Genomic DNA, 17,855 nt, shown 5'->3' with positions numbered 1-17,855 from the left:
CTATGCCATTTTAAAAATAAAAATAATACGTAATCGTCCTCGCGTCAGTGTGTGTTAGAATAAAATCTTTTTTTGTGTCAATTTGAAATCCAGGTACATAGTTTTATTTTTCTATGTCAGATTTTTCTAATTTCTTTTTTATCCGAATGTTATTCCGGATTTTATTCAAAGTTGAAGTAATGATTTCATTTGAATTTACGGGGTGGTCCATTTTAATAAAAACGAAGAGAAGATTGTTTTAGGAATGTTGTTATTTCAACGGCTGCGCCGCCGCATGTCACTCGGTTCCAAAAACATGAACATGGTTGAATAAATCATTCGTTGGTCTGACCTTCAAGAACTACCAGGTAGTATTAAATATACCCACACTTCCCTGTAGTTCGACAAAAGATTTTTTCAAGAAAAGTTTCTGTAACAGTACGTCAAAAAATCAATGTTTCTAGTGACCGTTACTCCCGTACCTTTCCCTAGAATCGGATTCGCCCATTATAATAATTAAAGATTTCGTTACATAAATTGTGTTAATAACATTCCGAAAAAAATGAATGCTTAACGAGGACTAATAACCGTCACCGGAAAGGGCACAAGTGTAATTCCGTGGGAAATAAGAAAAAGGGGGGTCTGTCAAAATTTTTGATTAATTATACAGTGCGCGATACGTGATAGAAAAAAGATCGAATATCGAAAAAAAAAGAGATCCAATTAAACGGTTGTTGCCTCCCGTACAGATTCTCAAAACTGTAGAAGCATTTAGTGGTAAAATCTTGTAAGGTGCAGTTTTGAATATTTAATTAAAATATTCATCAACCGTAACTCGAAATTAAGCTGCAAACTAATTTGTAATTCAATTTGCGGCAATGTTTTAAATAACCTAACCCAGAATTACTGTAGTAAGTAATCATATCTAAGGAATTCCATTTGCTATTTATGAATACAAAGACACGGTATTTTTAGATATGTTGTATACGAGTTATGCAATTTATTGCGTTTGCGGCGTTTACTACTGTCGGTTTATTGAATACCTGTGACGTTTAATAACATTATGCGCACATAAAATAGTTTGAAGCTTTCAAAAATGTTGTTAGAATGAGTTATTGATATTATATTATAACGAATACCTCATATTACAAAGTAAAATATAACCCATCCAAGAGCGCGACGAATATATTTTTTTTACTTCATAATGTGCCAAAAGGAACCTTGCCATTCTTATCTTTTCACATAGGTTGATGCTCACTCTTCCAAGTGGGGGAAATATGGTGCTGTTCTGTTGTGGAAGTTTTCCAGGTTTTTCTCAAACATGAGTAGCTTCGTGCTAGCAATATGTTGAAATTTCAAAGTGAGGGGAATTACTGATAGTATATACCTTCAATGTGTCTCAGACGCCCCCCTCCCCCATTCCTGAGATACTGTTTTTGAAATAGAGCATGCTAAACTTTTACATTCGAAAATAAATCGAGAGGAGAGGCGGAGGGTAACTATACTCCTCATGGTATTATACTTTCCTGCGTGACTCTTTCGAGAGCACTGGCCGACGGGGGATGGGGGGGGGGGGTTTAAAAAAAACAGCTTTTATCTTTCTTGGTATTCTAGTTAAAGACCAACTATGCGATGAGGTTTTATGGTACTCTAATGAAAGGTCTCAACGAAAGGAATTAATTTCCACCAATCATACTCCTTCTCCTCGACCCCTTATAGTGATCGGTTATAATTCCTTATATCTCAAGAGCGGATTGTCGGAGGAGAGTACTCATAAGCAAAATTAGGACGTCTGGAAGAAATATATCCATTGGGTACTCACACAGTCAAAATGAATCATCTGGACGAGACATATCTATTGGTGAAGTCGAAATGAATATCTTGAAAACGAAGTGCACTCATAAAGGGCAAGTGGAACGTCTGGACGAGACACATCTATTGGTGAATTAAAAAAAATTTCAGTGCAAATATCTTTGATTCAATTACATATACGCATTCAATAATAAGCGAAAAATGTTCGGACCGATTGATTTTTTTAAATTCGGTTTTTTTTCAATGATAAATTATGTATACAGCAGTAGCCCAACAATAAGTTACAACCATTAACTTTTTTTTCAAATCAGAACACCTACTTTACATTTAACTTTTGAATTAAAATGAAGAAAAATGCTAAGCATTTTTGATGCACAGTGTTCCATTTTCGACACACGGTTCGGTTCTGCGCATTTTTTTCGGTCCATAAAGGTTGTTTTCGGTTCTAGTTTTTCAGAAAGTATGACATTCAAAAAATTCATTATAACAACGTGATTTGTTAATTAATAGGTGTGAAGAAAAAGTCATGAATACCAAAACGTGACGTATCGTCAGTGTAGCTAATATATAACAAGGGGAATAAAGGAGGAAGAGGGAAATATGTATTTACACTAACTTGCTTTATTACTAAAAAACAGAAAATTTTTTTTTTTAAAACCTCGCCCCTCCTTTTTTATTTTTTGTAAGTAGTGGCTAAATTTGCGCCACCGCAATTACGACACCTTATTAAAAATTTATAATCCACCGATGGCAATCATAGAGTAATATTTTACTAATTTTCAGGACGTGGTTGCCGGCGCGTCCTTCAACTTCCAATAACCTGTTAAGAACCGTAAAAAACGGAAAAGAACAGAAAAAAGTAATATCGGTTCCGGTTCTCAATACGTTTCCATTTCTGAAGGAATAAAGGTTTCGGTTCGGTTTTCGGTCCAGAAAAAAATACCGGTTTCGGTCCGGTTTTCAGTTCTTTTTCGGTCCGGTCCGGGTCCCTGTTTATAATACGTAGCTAATACTGAAAATCCGAAGGTGCTTCGGTATTGCTTTGCAGAGATCTCGATTTATGAAAGGAACTCGAACGACCAGCAGTGAAATTACAAGCTCTTTTTTCTAACAAAAATGCGCGAAAAATTGGAATTCGAGGAAATGACAGCTCGCATTCAGAAACACGACATTTAATCCGGCTCATCTTCAATAGCAGTGATACTTGAAATCGTTTGGGAAAGGTTTGACATCGCTGTCTCTTTTCGTTCTTGAGTTAGACCAGGAGCAGACGGACAGACAAAAGGGGAATTTTTGTCCTTTCGAAAAATTCCCCTAGAACTTCGTAATGCAGCTCCTGAAAAACATGCTTGCGTTGATCAAATGCTGAAAAGTTTGTTTCATTTGGCAAGTGAGTTAGAAACTGCTGTAATTTTAGACTCAAAGAGCACTTCTTCCAAATTCCTCATTTGATGGTTCGAATTCCCTGCAGTTCTCGCAAAATTTCCGCCAATTTACAGCGAGACTTCAGCATTTTAAAAATAATTACATATGGAATCTCTACATATTACAGGAACCAACAAATTTTCACTTTTACGCAATGGGAAGCTGCAGTGCCATGCATTTCCTAAGTCCGGAAACTACGGAAGTAGCTTTACGTAATAAATGCAATCGACGTTTCGGTCGCGAGAATTCACCTATATGCAAATACGTGTTAACCTAATTCAAAAATGGGTTTATTGAACCGTGAGAAAAGGTCCTAATTTGTATACAATCCAAAAAAATAAAACAAAAAAAAACAATCTGTCCTGCGCGATGTTTTAAATATATTATATAATTTTATTAATGGTAACGATAATCGTGTGAGAAAGAAAATTCGCAGTTGTGTAACAGTATAAGTTCGACACACAAAAAAATCAAAACCGGAAATGGAACAAAAACTAATGAGGACGTGAAGTAGTAAGAAACAATAAACTCCAGCTGGCGAAGAAGAGTTTGAAATGTGAAATATATCCATGGAGGTAAAAGTTGGTCCGTCATGTATAGCTCTATAACGCACACTGCGAGGCCAGGAGGGCGGTGTGAGGTCAGACGTCTTGCGGCGAGGAATGTCGGCGCCTCGGGCGTAGACTCGGATTCCTGGCCCCCTTGTCGAGCCCCCGTCGGGTCGGTTCATTCATTCACAACATGAGACCTCCTACCAAGATACCTACACGCTCGTAATTCATAATGTCTACTGGCGCGACATCTTGCGTATTTCACACGAACTATCTTTGATACAGTTTTGCTTTGTAAATTCAATAAAGGGTACGAAATCTCGAGCGCTGAACAGTTAGTTTTCGAACCTAATTATTTTTAGACAGATCTCTACTTTATACGTGTGCACTCATAATCATTGAATAGAAAAGAATGTGATTTATTCTCCATACTGCATGCATAAATAATGAATGGGAATTTGTTACTTGGTGAAAAAGGAAAATTTTGTGGTTCCACTTTAAGCAAAATGAATGTCGCTAACTTTTATAACATTTGCGAAACGTCGCGTCGACCAAGTACCTGTGAAGTGTGGACGGAGACCACCCGAATTTTAATGTAAAAAAAATAAAAATTTCCTTTTTCACAAATAATAATTAACCACAAAACATGCAAATTCCTGTGAGAATATAGAAAAAGCTTGTCAAATGGTTATTTATCAAGTCACTAACAAGAAAAGTTCGAGTGAATGGACGATATATTTTTTGGAACCTAACAACGGTAACAACCATTGAATTTATATAAATTCAATGGTAACAACTATGGTTGAGGAAAGACTATAGAACTACCACCGACCACCGTCCACCGAAGGTGTAGTATAAATACTCATCTCCTCATCCCTGTGAAATTGGCCGGAAAAAAATGCCTCATTCTGAACTCAACGTATCTCATTATACCAAAATTCGTTTTTAATGTACCTACCCGGTACCCCTGCCGTTTTTCGGAAAATCCGGTTCACTAAAATCATGGCCAACTTCACGAGAGCACCGGAAAGATTTCAAACAAATCTCTGATGGATTAATAATTTACCTTTTACAGCATTGAATGTACCAACCAATCGTTTTCCGTGTACCTCTGCAGCCGTTTTAGGAAACTTTGCCAATATAGATATATAAAATTGTTTTCGAATGATTAAAACTGACATTTATTTAGTAATAAATCTTTCAATGCACATTAAACTTCCGTTTAAAAAATTCGAAACCGATTAAAAGTTACTAAAAAAACCGACAAACTTTTACTCGATACAAAAAAACACATATCCTAAAAGAAAATTTCAGAGAAAAAAGAAGTCGAAATGCCAATTTGTCGAATAAACGTTAAAAAACGGTCAAATATCGAGGAAGAAGGTTATAATCAGCGAAATCGCTTGTTACATAGAAAAGTAAACAACATTTCGAGTACTTTCCAAATCCGCAATAAAATATGGGGTAGGGGTAGTTCATTTAACCCGGTGTTGTCAATTTTACTGATCCATGTACTCGCACGAGTCTCACTTCGAATGAATTTTGGTGCTATAATAATTATTATATAGACTCCTAGCCAGGGTCGCCGTTAGCCTCGACGGGCCCCGGGAATATTTTTTGACCGGACCTCTATATTTGAAATTTTTGTTGTCCAGCACCCTTATCTTAAACTAGACATTTTCAATCTTGACTACTTAGATTTGAAACGAGAACATTTGAATAATTTGATACAGACAGTAATTTTCATAATTTATTATGAATTATTAGAATTTGAATAACCAAATTACAATTTAACTCTGCGGACTTTCTTATTAGCAAAAGTGAATATCACTCGCTCAAAATGAATTTCTCTAGCAAGTTGAGCTTCAAGAGCTAATGTACCGCTACCGAGATTGATCTAACGATCTTGACCCATAGTCGATCTCAAACGGTTTTTTACCTAGCGAGCCTTCTGTCACTGCGCCGTAATTAGGAAATTTTGCTCAATGGTATGGTTTTTTAAATCTTCTGCTGTGCATTTTTTTTAAATTCTACTCTCTTATATAGAGATATGCATATGCAGATTTCTGTTAAAAAATACAATTAAAAATCAGGTTTCAAAATCTCTTTTGCCCGAGCCCCCAGAATATGACCGGGCCCCGGGGCAAATGCCCCGGCTGACCCCCCTTATCGGCGGCCCTGCTCCTAGCCAACACCTATCCCTATGACGGCAATCTTTTCTACCAATACAAAAAAACCCATGCAATGAAATTCGTTTTTGAGCTGTCAATCTCAGTAATTGTGATAGTGTATTAGTAATGTTATGTGCTCATTTTGGGTCAAATTTAAAATGAAACACCAAAATTTGAAAGTTTTCGCTCGCTTAAGAGATACCTACGGGGGAAAATAAAAAATTGTGTGACCCTTATTTTCTTAGGCAAAAGAGATACAGAAAAATGTTTATTAGAAAAGTTTCTTTATAAAGATTGTTGAATGATCCGCCGTTTTCATAATAAGTATACGGGGCAGGTAAAAATGATATCGGACCTAACCTCATTTTTTAAAATGGAACACCCTATATATTTTAATTTAAAAATATAGGATATTAAATTCAAGTGATTCAAAAAAATTAAAAAAAGGTTCAAATGGTTAAAAAAATACAAACATTTCTAGATTGTGTTTTAATTTTTTTAAAATCTTTTTAAATCAACAATGATTGTTATATTTTTGAAAAGAAATTGTAATATCTGTTTATATTAAAATATACAGAGTGTTTCATAAAAAGATGTTCGATAATCTGACACCACGTATACTTATTTTGAAAACGGCAGATTATATAACACTGATAAAGAACATTTTTCTGTACCTCTTTTATAACTAAAGTACAGTGCCATTCTGAAATTGACAATTTTTTGATTTTCCCCCATAGCTCTTAACCGAAGGAATATTTTCCAATTTGGCTTTTTTGATAGCACCTACAATTACGGAGATACCCTATAAACGTGTCGAAAATAGGAACATGGAAACTTTCATCTAACCTGAACCCTTTTCGACTTCCGTGGTAAATCTGGCCGCATTAATTCACTTCTCACCGCGTAATTTAAGGACAGTAGGTACTCAACACTACTTTCTAAAGCATCCTAACAAAAATGTTAAAAATCCTTGAAATTTGGCTATTTTCAGCATACCTACTTAATTTAGTAAAAATGACATATAGCTTCTAAATTCATTATTTATACGTTAAAGGTTAATAAGATGTTTCGTAAATTAGAATCGGACTGAACAGGCGGAGTACCAACGAAATTTTCGCGGTGTCCTTATCTCTGGCAAATGGTCTTCTTAGATTTACTTATAGCGTCAAAGAATGCAGTCGGAAAAAATGTGTACACGGTGTAGCACATAAGTATGCATAAGGTATTTGATAGCATTTTTACAGTAAAAAACTCTTTTACAAAATTATCTACCCAAATTATGTATGTAATTAATAAGACCCAGTTTCCATTTAAAAAAACTTAGTTTTAGGATTAATCCAGGGGCGTAGTAAAAAAAACACCCTGTATATCTTAACGCCAATTGTGTTGCATTCTTGATTATATTATGATGTATTACAACTTATATTTTTTTATTTTAGCCATGAAACCCTTATTTTTTATTGTTTTTACATAGTAGGTCAAGGATTCATGGAAAATTGGTTTTGTTTATTGTATCCACGGTAATTAACGCAGGTAATACCAATCAATAAAAAAATAGCTGACGGCAGAAACATGTCATTTCAAAATTTTGAAAAATATGATATAATATAATCATAATTTCACCACTTTTTTGAGTTTTTTGAGAAACACGGTTATTTGGAAAAAGTGCTTGTTTTGATCCCGTCTACCACACATTTTTTTTACATACTTATAAGTATACAAGGTATAAAAGAAATATAGGTTGTGAATGTTGTAATACGTCAATGTAATCAGGAAAAAGAATGCAAAACAATTGACATTAAGATGTACAGGCAGTTGCATTTAAAAAATACCAACTTTGGGTCAAATCGCAGAAACGGTGGCTCACGGTCACGAAAACCGCAAGTCTCTATGTTTAGAAACAGCTGAGATATATACACTGCAGTCTCAACCAAAATTCATACGGAAGGGGTTAATTCTTTGGATTATTTTATGACAAAGTTCATATAAACTACACATATACAGTGATATTTATTAAGAAGCAGACATAGGGATTTACATGTATTGCTTTTCCCTATGTCTACTTTTAAAAGACAAAATATCTCCTAAAGGGCGCCTATCTTTATGCAACCAAAATAACTTCTTAAAACATTAAAACTTTTTCTTCCGTTGAATACATCGCACACGCATGAAAATTAAATTATCATTTATTGAAGCTATAGGAGCGTTAATTAAACTTAAAACCTACGACAGTCGTTCAACACTATTCCTAAAACAGAAAATTAGTATTGCAATTCACTTTCAACAATTCTTTCAAGCTAGAAGAGATTTTTTATTTACTTTGAATATTGTTATTGAAATTATTTGTGAAATGCGTTTTAAATTAAAATAAAAAAATATTTTTAGTAATAGTATGAACAGATGAAGTAGTTATTTCTCTAAAAAAACGTATTTCGACTTTTGCTCTAAAATAATTCGGGGAGCTAGTAATTGACTATAAAGAAATTACCATTGAAATCCCTATGCTGCGTCGCGCTAGACACCAGCACCACCCTGTGTAACATAGGTATAAATAAAAGAAGAACTACAAATTATGAATTATAACACCCTGTAGATCCGTATCGAAGCGTCTAGAAGGACTTGTTTATATGGACTTTTAGTCATAAACTATGCCAAAGAATCAGGCTGAATCAGGGGCGGGACGATTCTAATTTCAAGCATAGAAATAAAGGTAAATTCCAATGAAGAAATTTGTTTAAAACATTTCTTTTATATTGGCGTGACAAATTTACAAGAAAGTAACAATTTTTCAAATATTACTTGAAAATAAAATCAGAATTATTAGTACGAGCGGGCTTTTCATTCATGGGTTTGTAACTACCAGTTACAAACAGGCGAAAATAGAAAAACATTTTCACTTACTTCAATTTAGATGTTGGCTTCTTTCTTAACTTCACCAACGACGACAACATAATCTCCAAGTCTGTATTCAAAACATCTAATAAAGGTGATTAGACTAAATAATTTCAATGACCCCAACACCGTAAGCGGTGGTATACCTATTGCTGTAAACAAAAAACGGAAGATCAAAACGTCCCCCATCGTCCTCTTCTAGTATACACAACTCGTTACCGGAAACCCCACGTAAACAAACTGTTTTATCAAATATTGTCAAATCCAAACCCGTTAACCTGTCCATTTTAGACAAAAATTTCTAACAAGTAAACTAGTAAGATAGAGAAATTGTACACAAAGGAAAACACCAATGATCGATTAAAAATTCTTCATTTTTCGCATATTTAATAATCGTCAACAGATTAAAGAAAGACATCAGCAGAATAACCAATCATGCTCACGAAACAAAGAAATTACGCAAATGCGTGGTATCACAGCATTCGGGGTGAGACACCCTGTATACGGTAAGAAATAGTAATGGTACAAACGACGCCTCGAGGTCTCCTACAGGAGTGGTTCAGAAAAATAACCTTTGAACTGTGTATGCGTATCTATCTATAAATTTGTATTTTTTTCATTAGTAATCAACGCATTTTTTAAAGTGCACAAAAAATACGGGATGCAGCGTTGCAACATTCTCGGTGGCAACGGATGCGTCGATGCAGACGCACGCAAATGTTTTCGTTATTCAAGAAATATAGTACGCGATCAAAAATGAGTTGCTGCCGAGTCACCTTTGGAATTTTTGTTTACATGGGAAATCGTAATTAACTTGAAAGACCATGCAATTTCTAGCTCAACCCATTTTCACCTACGAAATCGATGTTTCCTTGTTTTTATTGTGAAAATATTATGAGTTCGTATTATACAACACAATAAAGTTAGTAAACAGGTTTTCATTCAAGAATATTGTACAAATAAAATGTGGTCTATGTGATTTATCATTTAAATTTAGAATGTATAAAAGTTCCCGCCCTTATAATTACTATACTCTGCACTCTATTGAAAATGTCGAGAATATTTCCACAAATATTGTAACAGAAAAGGTTTATACCTTCGCTAAATATGAACGCCAATAACAGCATTCTGTTAACTATTACAATTTCATAGTTTACAGATGAAGCTGTAGTTGCTTGCAGCTAATTCCAGATTTAAATAAGTACATTTTAAATCGATGATTGTAAAATCAATAAATATAACTTTTTACTAAATGTATCATGAAATTCTCCCTAACTGCTATCACTTACCTTGCACTTTCAAACGTGGCAGAAGCTGTACTACCGATAGCACCGAATCCTACACCTACTGCCAGCCCTTCGGGGACATTATGCGCAGTGATGGCGATAACAAGCAGCATCATCCGTCTCCACTGGCCGTGCTGGATCTCTTCAATATTCGACACGTCCTCGAAGGTATGAGAGTGAACAATTTCATCGCTGGTACGTCCTCGTACTATAAAAAAAAAGCAACACTACTCAATGGCCCCTATACAGTTTACAGAAGCAGGTTAATAAGTGCATCGTAATATAAACAAGTTAGCAAAGCAACACCAAAGACCACATGAAAAAAGCTGTGAGGTATATACTGAAGACTTTTTAGTTTTATTAGTTATGTACCTCGTCCACGAAATTGCAAGTTATTTCCATGCTCGTGAAAACCGTCTATTGCAGTTGTTTCAATTGCATATACAGGCGATTTACCTGAATTATTTTCTTGTTTTTCTTTACGCGTTGCTTTCGAATGTAAAGCTGGAAAGAAATAATCATTCCCTGGAAATTAAAAGGGGTCGCTGCATTACCAAGCATCATGTTAGGCGAATGTACACCTAACAGTGTTATTAAAACATCCGCTCCATATACGAACAATGCACCCAAAAGGAATCCACAGCCTACTGGCACAAATGCAAACTGCCCTTTATCGCCGTACGTTTGCGACTGCTCGGCCATTTCGATGGCCGGTGCCAAAAGCGACCAGAAAGAAGCTGCGGTCATGACCCCGGCAGCGAATCCCAGACTTATATCCAAACATTTCCTCTGAAATTGCAAACGATTCAAACAAATTTTTAGGTTATATTTACTTACATGCGAGCCTCTGATAAATATGACTAAAGCTGCCCCCAACGCCGTCAAAACCCACGTAAACAGCGTGCCCAAAAGGGCTTGCATTACCGGTCCATATTCTGGTAGCATTGTCGATCGGAGTCTTGTTAAAATAAATAAATTTTTAATTTACATTTCGAGATATACGAACACGTACCCACCACGAAATTCTCAAATCTGATTGGTGGGCGAATGCAGCCCTACCAGTGTTGCCGAACGCTCTTCAATGTTGCTCGAAAAAATCAGGAAGTGAAAGAAGTTTGCTGCAAGGCAAAGGCGAAAACTGAAAAAGGCAGGGCACACGTGAAAGACGCAAATTCGCGGATTAGATTCCCTTTAAGAAAGCCATTTCATTATCAGTAGATAATGCCATTCAAGTGTTACCTACTTAATTAACGTGTGCAAATATGGACAAGGAAAACAGTTTTAACAATGACCTTTAAATGTTTACATAATTATTTATTTACTGGTTACTAAACCTTGTGTGGGAAAAAATGACATAGTTTATGCATCGAAGTGGAGATCATGACCATTCACGTTTGCATTTAAATTGACGGTTTAAAAATGCTTTTTCTTGTAGACTCTTTGAAGAAATTGTAACAAGTTTGTTGTCAAGGAAACTCCAAAGGACTTATGGTGAACCGCAATGGTGTTCTTCGAATTTACAACAAAAAATATATGCGCGTAATTTATGTTAAAAAATAGTAGTATTGTATAAGTAGTTAATTAATTATGGATGGTTTAGTGACTGCTTAAATCTGTAACTCGTGTTCCACAGACACTAATGGATTAGTTTTATAGAAAAAGTGCTTATATTGTGATGATTTTTTATATATTTACTTTATCAGCTGTCGCTTTAAGTAGGGAACTTTGGTGCAATTTTTATCTTTGTTATGGCACGCTTGTGTAATAGGTATTATTCTCAATCTTCTTTTACCTTCAAGTTCGATTTCGAAATTCCGATGATAACTACATCTGTGATAATATTAATTCATTCTTGTTAATTGTTATCTTTTTGATAATCTCAGTTCAAACAATACATGCAAACCCACTAACACCGAAATTAAGTGATAAAACCGAGGATAAAACAAAACAGTAGGTAGGTATATAGCCTGGTAAGATTAAGTCGGAAACATCGAAACCTAAAAAGATTGAAATGGTAATGGCGAACAACATAAGGTTTAGGAGTCTACCTACTCTCAATCAGTGTGAGACTTTTGTGTGTGCACATAATAGCGAACCTCATCCATTCGTAATACTATTCGCCAAACAAATTAAGAATTGGTACAGAGGGGGCCAAATGACAAATTTTCCTTTTTTAAGTAATGATTGCGCCCAATTACCCCAAGCACCGTGGAAGGGAAATGTATGGTCATTTTCAAAGTCACGGCTATGGAAATACGTTTAGTGGGTTTTCTCCTTCGCAACAATTTACTCTCTTGAGAATATGATGGATGCAATATGGCTACCAAAAATTGCTATGGGCATTTTCTGTTACCTTACCAAGGCAGTCGACCGTGTAGATCATGGTAGGTATGATGTTAGACAAATTAATCGCTTATGATATTAGGGGAGTAGCAAAGCAACTATTCCTGGTTCTAGTCCTATGTCTGTGATAGACTGGAATATTGCTGCGGGAAAATGGGACACGAACTGTATCACAGTGCTTTTCCTCATTCATATATCAACGTTTCCTGCTATACAGTTCACACTATTTGCAGATGATATCTAAAAACAATTTGATTTCTAACGCAACTAAATGTACCTACCTATGTATTCAGTTGATGTGTTCAACGTAGGTACCTACAGCATAAACTGGTTCTAAATTTTTATAAAAAAAGCTTCTGATTTTGATTTAATTTAATAACAATTTTGTTATTAAAGTTGTAACCACTACAAGGTTTCTAGGAATTTTCTTAGATGACACTATTTTTGTGGTCGACCCACATAAGTGACCTCGGTCCCAAATTTGCCAGAGCAATTTATGAAATCAGACGAACCACAGATATTGTGGAGTTTTGAGATAACACTCATGCTTTTAACTTTAACACTATCAAAACAAACAGTATGATATCTACATCTACGATATATGAACTGAAGGGACTCATGCAGGGAGTGTACATGAAATTTACACACTGAGTGAATATTACGCATTAAAATAATGGAACTTTCTATGCTATTCATCATACTCATCAGTCATCACATTTAATATTGATTAATTTAATGTCACAATTTTATTAGTAACACCAATTTGTAATACCTACCTACTCACTTTTTCTAAACGCTGCTACGGTTTGTTCTATGATACATTAAAATAATTGTTTTTCTTACTTAACTGACTTAACTCGTTTTTTTAAGAAGTCAGATCTAGCTTGGTTAACTATAACCGCACAAATTAATATGAAGTAACGATTAGTATCGGTATGGTCTAGTCCAAAATTGTTTAGCGCATTTTTTAAGAAATAAAAAATATGCTATTGGTTGCGTTTTGTCCGTCCGTCTGTCCGCCAGTTCGAACCCACTTTTGCGGTTTTCAACTATTTTAGGGAAACTGCCCTAGAGCCCTGGAATTGTGTGCAGTATGCTGAGTGAGGGTGGCGTGAATTATTCCCCGAGATGCTGTTTCTAAAAGTAAAGCGTTCATACCTGTATACTCACAAATGAAAAATGAATCGTCTGGACGATACAATGTATTAGTGAAATCAAAGCGAATGTCTGAAAACAAAATGTCGGAAAAAGGTAAAGGTAGCTTTAAAATGTGTATCAGTATCAGGCAACCTTTAAATGTTTATGTGTAAACAGCTCCCTACCCATTAATCTTCTACCAAGAAGGTAAAAATCAATAAATACAGTATGCTACTACCTTTATAACCCAATTATTTACTAAGCTATTTCGGTTTAAAAAATGCGCTTTATCTGCATATGAGTTCTGACAATCTGAGCAATCGCTATAAAGTGTCATTAATTCGAGACATCCTTTACATTTTACACGTCCCATCTACGACTTAACAACCTACGTGAATTAGTAGTACAACTCTGCAGAGGGGTTGTATATGCACCACAATGTTTTTGTGTAAAGGTCTGCATGTCTGTACCTATGTAATGAAATAATGAACATGTGACGTAGAAGCCCCACCAATCAGCTCCTAGAATCATTCAGATGACATAACGAATTGGCAATATTGCAGGAGTATGTCATTTCTAACTTGCGTAATCTGTCTAACAGGCACTTGTCACTTGTTCACTTTCGCGTTATAGGTAGGTATGCAGTTAAATCACAACCATCTATATTTTTTTATTTTATATATATAAATATATATTATATTATAAATATTATTATAATTATAGACGGCTGTGGTTAAACATGCCTCTTGAAACGTCAAATCCGACAAACGTCACACCCTCGTACAAGGTTGCCGGCTCACTTCTACGTGATTGGTTGTAGGCTTGTGACGTATTTAGACTGAAGGCTTTCAAATTCAGACTAAAAACACAGCTTTCCAATAATTTATTTTGGGTTTACTTTACTCGCAAATTGAGGACACACGGGTCTTTTTATTTTTAATGTACTTTGTAGATCAGAAATAAAAAATGAAGCCGGGATGCCCCCATTGTTTATGGTCATAAATGTAACTTGCTTAGTCAGAATATTACATACACTTGTGTATATAGTTTCGCAAAAAGAATTTGCTTATAACGTGCGTTGCAAATTGTGACAATTGCTTCATGAGCATGACCTATACCCGCAAATAACTTATGACATTAATCTAAACATGTTATGGTCCTAGCTACTAAAATTAAACAGAAGGCATTCCTCATAAAGATAGATATGAGTGTCTTTGTAACTGTTAAGGCTCTGTCACACAGATGTGTTACAGAGCCTTAATTAACTTTGTATATTCTAATCTATCTCAAAAGGGCTCATTATATTAAGGTAGGATTTATACAATAATAATAACATTTACATAAATTTCTAAATACTAATGACAATGACTGAGATCCAATTACCACTTCAAAGAATCATAGACAAACATGTAATTAGGCAGTGCACGTTTCTTCCAAAGTTCGACAATTGTTTGCCTGTACAGGTGGCAACGTGTGATTTTCCGCAATGAATCATGCGCGTACACGTAGCAACTATGAAAAACAAACCACCCTCGACAATGTGCCGCTAAAGCCGCACGTGGCATCGACTAATTTTCTGTATTGGTGATGAGAAACGGCTTTTCTTTCACCACAATTGGGTAAGGAAACTGACTTGACCGGGCGGCGGCTCCTGACGCTCCCTTTTCTAACCCACTATCTAAACTGATCACAAACACACCACGCATACCTAAACTAAATGACACCAAATACAAAACTACGAGGTCCCATAAAAAATATCACATATTTGGAGATTGGTTCGCTTACATGCGTGTTTAAACCGTTTATCCAATTGCGATGAAACTGTGGGAAATGGTTGGACGCATGTTGCGAATGTTTCGGCGAGTGTACGATAGGCGATATGCAGTTCACCGGGTGCGAGGTGAGGCGGCGCAGCCATAAACACCAAGCGTATGTACCATCTAAGGAAGCGTAATTTTCCAAACATCGTACGAAGTTCGCCGGGTGTGCTAGTTAATTATATAATAAAGTGTCATTAATTCCAGACATCCTTTACAAACGTAAAGGTCGGCATGTAAGGTTTAGATGAGCATTCGTTGTATATTAAATTTTACCGTCATTATTTTAATTTTATGATCATTATTATTTGCGCGTCTCCCGATAATACAAGAAAAAACACCTTGTCCATGAAGTTCATTGTTCTCTAACAATAGACATCTGTACTAATTAGCGTTTTTCAATGTTTACCTAATCAATCTGCGCAGTTGAGGTGGTTAAATATACGAAAATAGGTTTTTTAGATGAATCTCCGCGCTTAGTTGAGTTGGGGAATCGTAGATAAATTTGGTCATAGGGTTTTGTCGCTTAGGAGTCAATGGGGTCTTCAAAACGTCCTGGCTTCTAATTTGGGATGTTATCTAACGGATACATCAATAAAACTATACCATGTGATCCAGAATAGCTGAGGACAGTTTGAATTACGCGCTTAATGTTTTTGTTTGTTTTTGCTTTGGATATTGGCGATCGTGGTTTTTATCATCAACGATTTTAGATCACCCGTGACCCGGTAGCGCGTTCATTTCAAAAGTAATGGTAATAGATCAAAAACGCAAAACAATATCACGAGTATCACTTCGGGGCACAACAATTTCAATGACCAGAACTCGCGGTGCCCCCGTCCTCTTTTTAAATTGCAATTTCCAACTGACCACTTGGGATACTCTGGAAAGTCTGTAAAAATGCTTTTCAGTAACGGGTGTCCGAACAAGAGCACCGGATTTAAATTTACCGCCATTTTATTAGTACGAGTTGTACGGTGAAATAAATACAGCCACATTTATGTGAGATTAAGTACGGCGCTCTTAATGGGACACCCTTTAGTAGGCAACTATTGAATGTTAATGTCAAAATCGCAATAAGTAATACAAAATATGGTAGGTACTTCATCCCGATTGATCCGAGCAACACCGAATGGTTAACAAAGACATATTTCTAATAATTATGACATTTTTAATATAGTCATTAATCATTATACCTACTATTAATAAGAGATAGAAATAGAAAGTAAGAAATAGTTTACCTTACCTGCAGAAGATCTATGAGCACATGTGTTGTACTAACATCGACTACCTCCAATTTATAGTTTTTGTGCCAGTATTACTTTTACTTAATTGACAATTATAAATATTTACAGATTAGGACCGTTAATGATCATGAGATAATGCAAAGCTTTTCCAGTTACTAATTTACTTATTCAAACATATTCATAATCAGGCCCGCGGTGCATATATGCTAATGAATGCAAAAAATAATAACCGCCCCCAACCCCTGAGGTCACGTAGCATTTCATTTCTTCAGTGATACTGCATTCTTCTTTTTACCACCCACACATATTGCATTAAACAACCCCCCACTTTTTGTGACGGAAATACACGTTTTGAAGCACCAGGAATCCGAATCAAAATTCTTCATGATCTGTCGATCGGTCTGTCGGTACTCTTATTTCCGACTAAACGGCTGATCGATTGGGACCAAATTTGGTGCACATTTTGGACATAAAGGAAGAGCTGACAAGCTTTTGCACTTAATCGCGCATGCGTAGCATGCCGATGGTATCTGTGTTGGGCACAGCAAATTTTTTTTCGTTGAGTACGAAAATGGTTTCTATATTATGACTTCTACAGCGCCTGCTGCTTTTGTGGCCTTTGCATTTTATGTAACGAATGCACTCGCTGTCCCTGTAGCTTTTGTTTCGTTTTTAGTTTCTACAGCTCCTTAGTATTTTGTGGTTCGTATGGTGTTTTTGTACTTATACAAATTAATATGGTATACTGATGAATAAATTGATTGTTAACCGAGTAATAGAGAACGAATTAAGAAAGATACGCTATAAAAACCTCCCGTTATGGGTAGTACAAATGGAAAACATCTTCATTTATACAGATTCGCGGTAAGCTTTTGAGGTCATTGCGGGAGATTGGTATTACCATGAAATGACAATAGGTGCAAATGAAAGTAGACAGTCAGTGGATTGTACAATTATGCATAATTTACTCGATGACATTTTAACCAGGTTCGGAAAATTTATCGTAAAATTTTAAGAACAAAGACAAAATGCAAAATGTTAATGTGAATAAAGGCCTTGCTTTGACACTTACGTAATGTTAAGATTAATGAGTTTATAAATTATTTCATATGCAATTAGAAATTTGGAAATTCTAGCAATTAATTGTTTCCAGTATGTAATTTGCATTTTTAAGCCAACAGAAAAGCAATGAGCA

The 17,855-nt window shown here is 35.5% G+C and overlaps 1 protein-coding gene across 4 annotated transcripts in view; it reads right to left on the bottom strand.

The window, feature by feature from the left end:
- LOC116173152 (zinc transporter ZIP11) overlaps positions 1-11,302 on the bottom strand; it is a 73,168-nt gene extending 61,866 nt beyond the window's left edge. The window contains exons 1-5 of one of the 4 annotated variants that reach the window (XM_031490448.1): positions 11,129-11,302; positions 10,954-11,074; positions 10,671-10,905; positions 10,489-10,620; positions 10,120-10,324 (exon numbers count right to left, since the gene is read on the bottom strand). In XM_031490448.1, the coding sequence (XP_031346308.1) occupies positions 10,120-10,324; positions 10,489-10,620; positions 10,671-10,905; positions 10,954-11,061 (680 nt within the window). In that variant the 5' untranslated portion in view covers positions 11,062-11,074; positions 11,129-11,302. Of the gene's footprint in view, positions 1-10,119; positions 10,325-10,488; positions 10,621-10,670; positions 10,906-10,953 lie in introns of all 4 variants that reach the window. The other 3 variants (XM_031490447.1, XM_031490446.1, XM_031490449.1) reach the window with 3 other exon arrangements.
- Positions 11,303-17,855: the final 6,553 nt, after the last annotated feature.

The sequence above is a fragment of the Photinus pyralis genome, unplaced genomic scaffold, assembly GCF_008802855.1.
Source record: "Photinus pyralis isolate 1611_PpyrPB1 unplaced genomic scaffold, Ppyr1.3 Ppyr1.4_LG6, whole genome shotgun sequence".
Classification (NCBI taxonomy): domain Eukaryota; kingdom Metazoa; phylum Arthropoda; class Insecta; order Coleoptera; family Lampyridae; genus Photinus; species Photinus pyralis.
The sequence above is the reverse complement of the archived record's forward strand: the minus strand, read 5'-3'. Positions and strand labels throughout refer to the sequence as shown.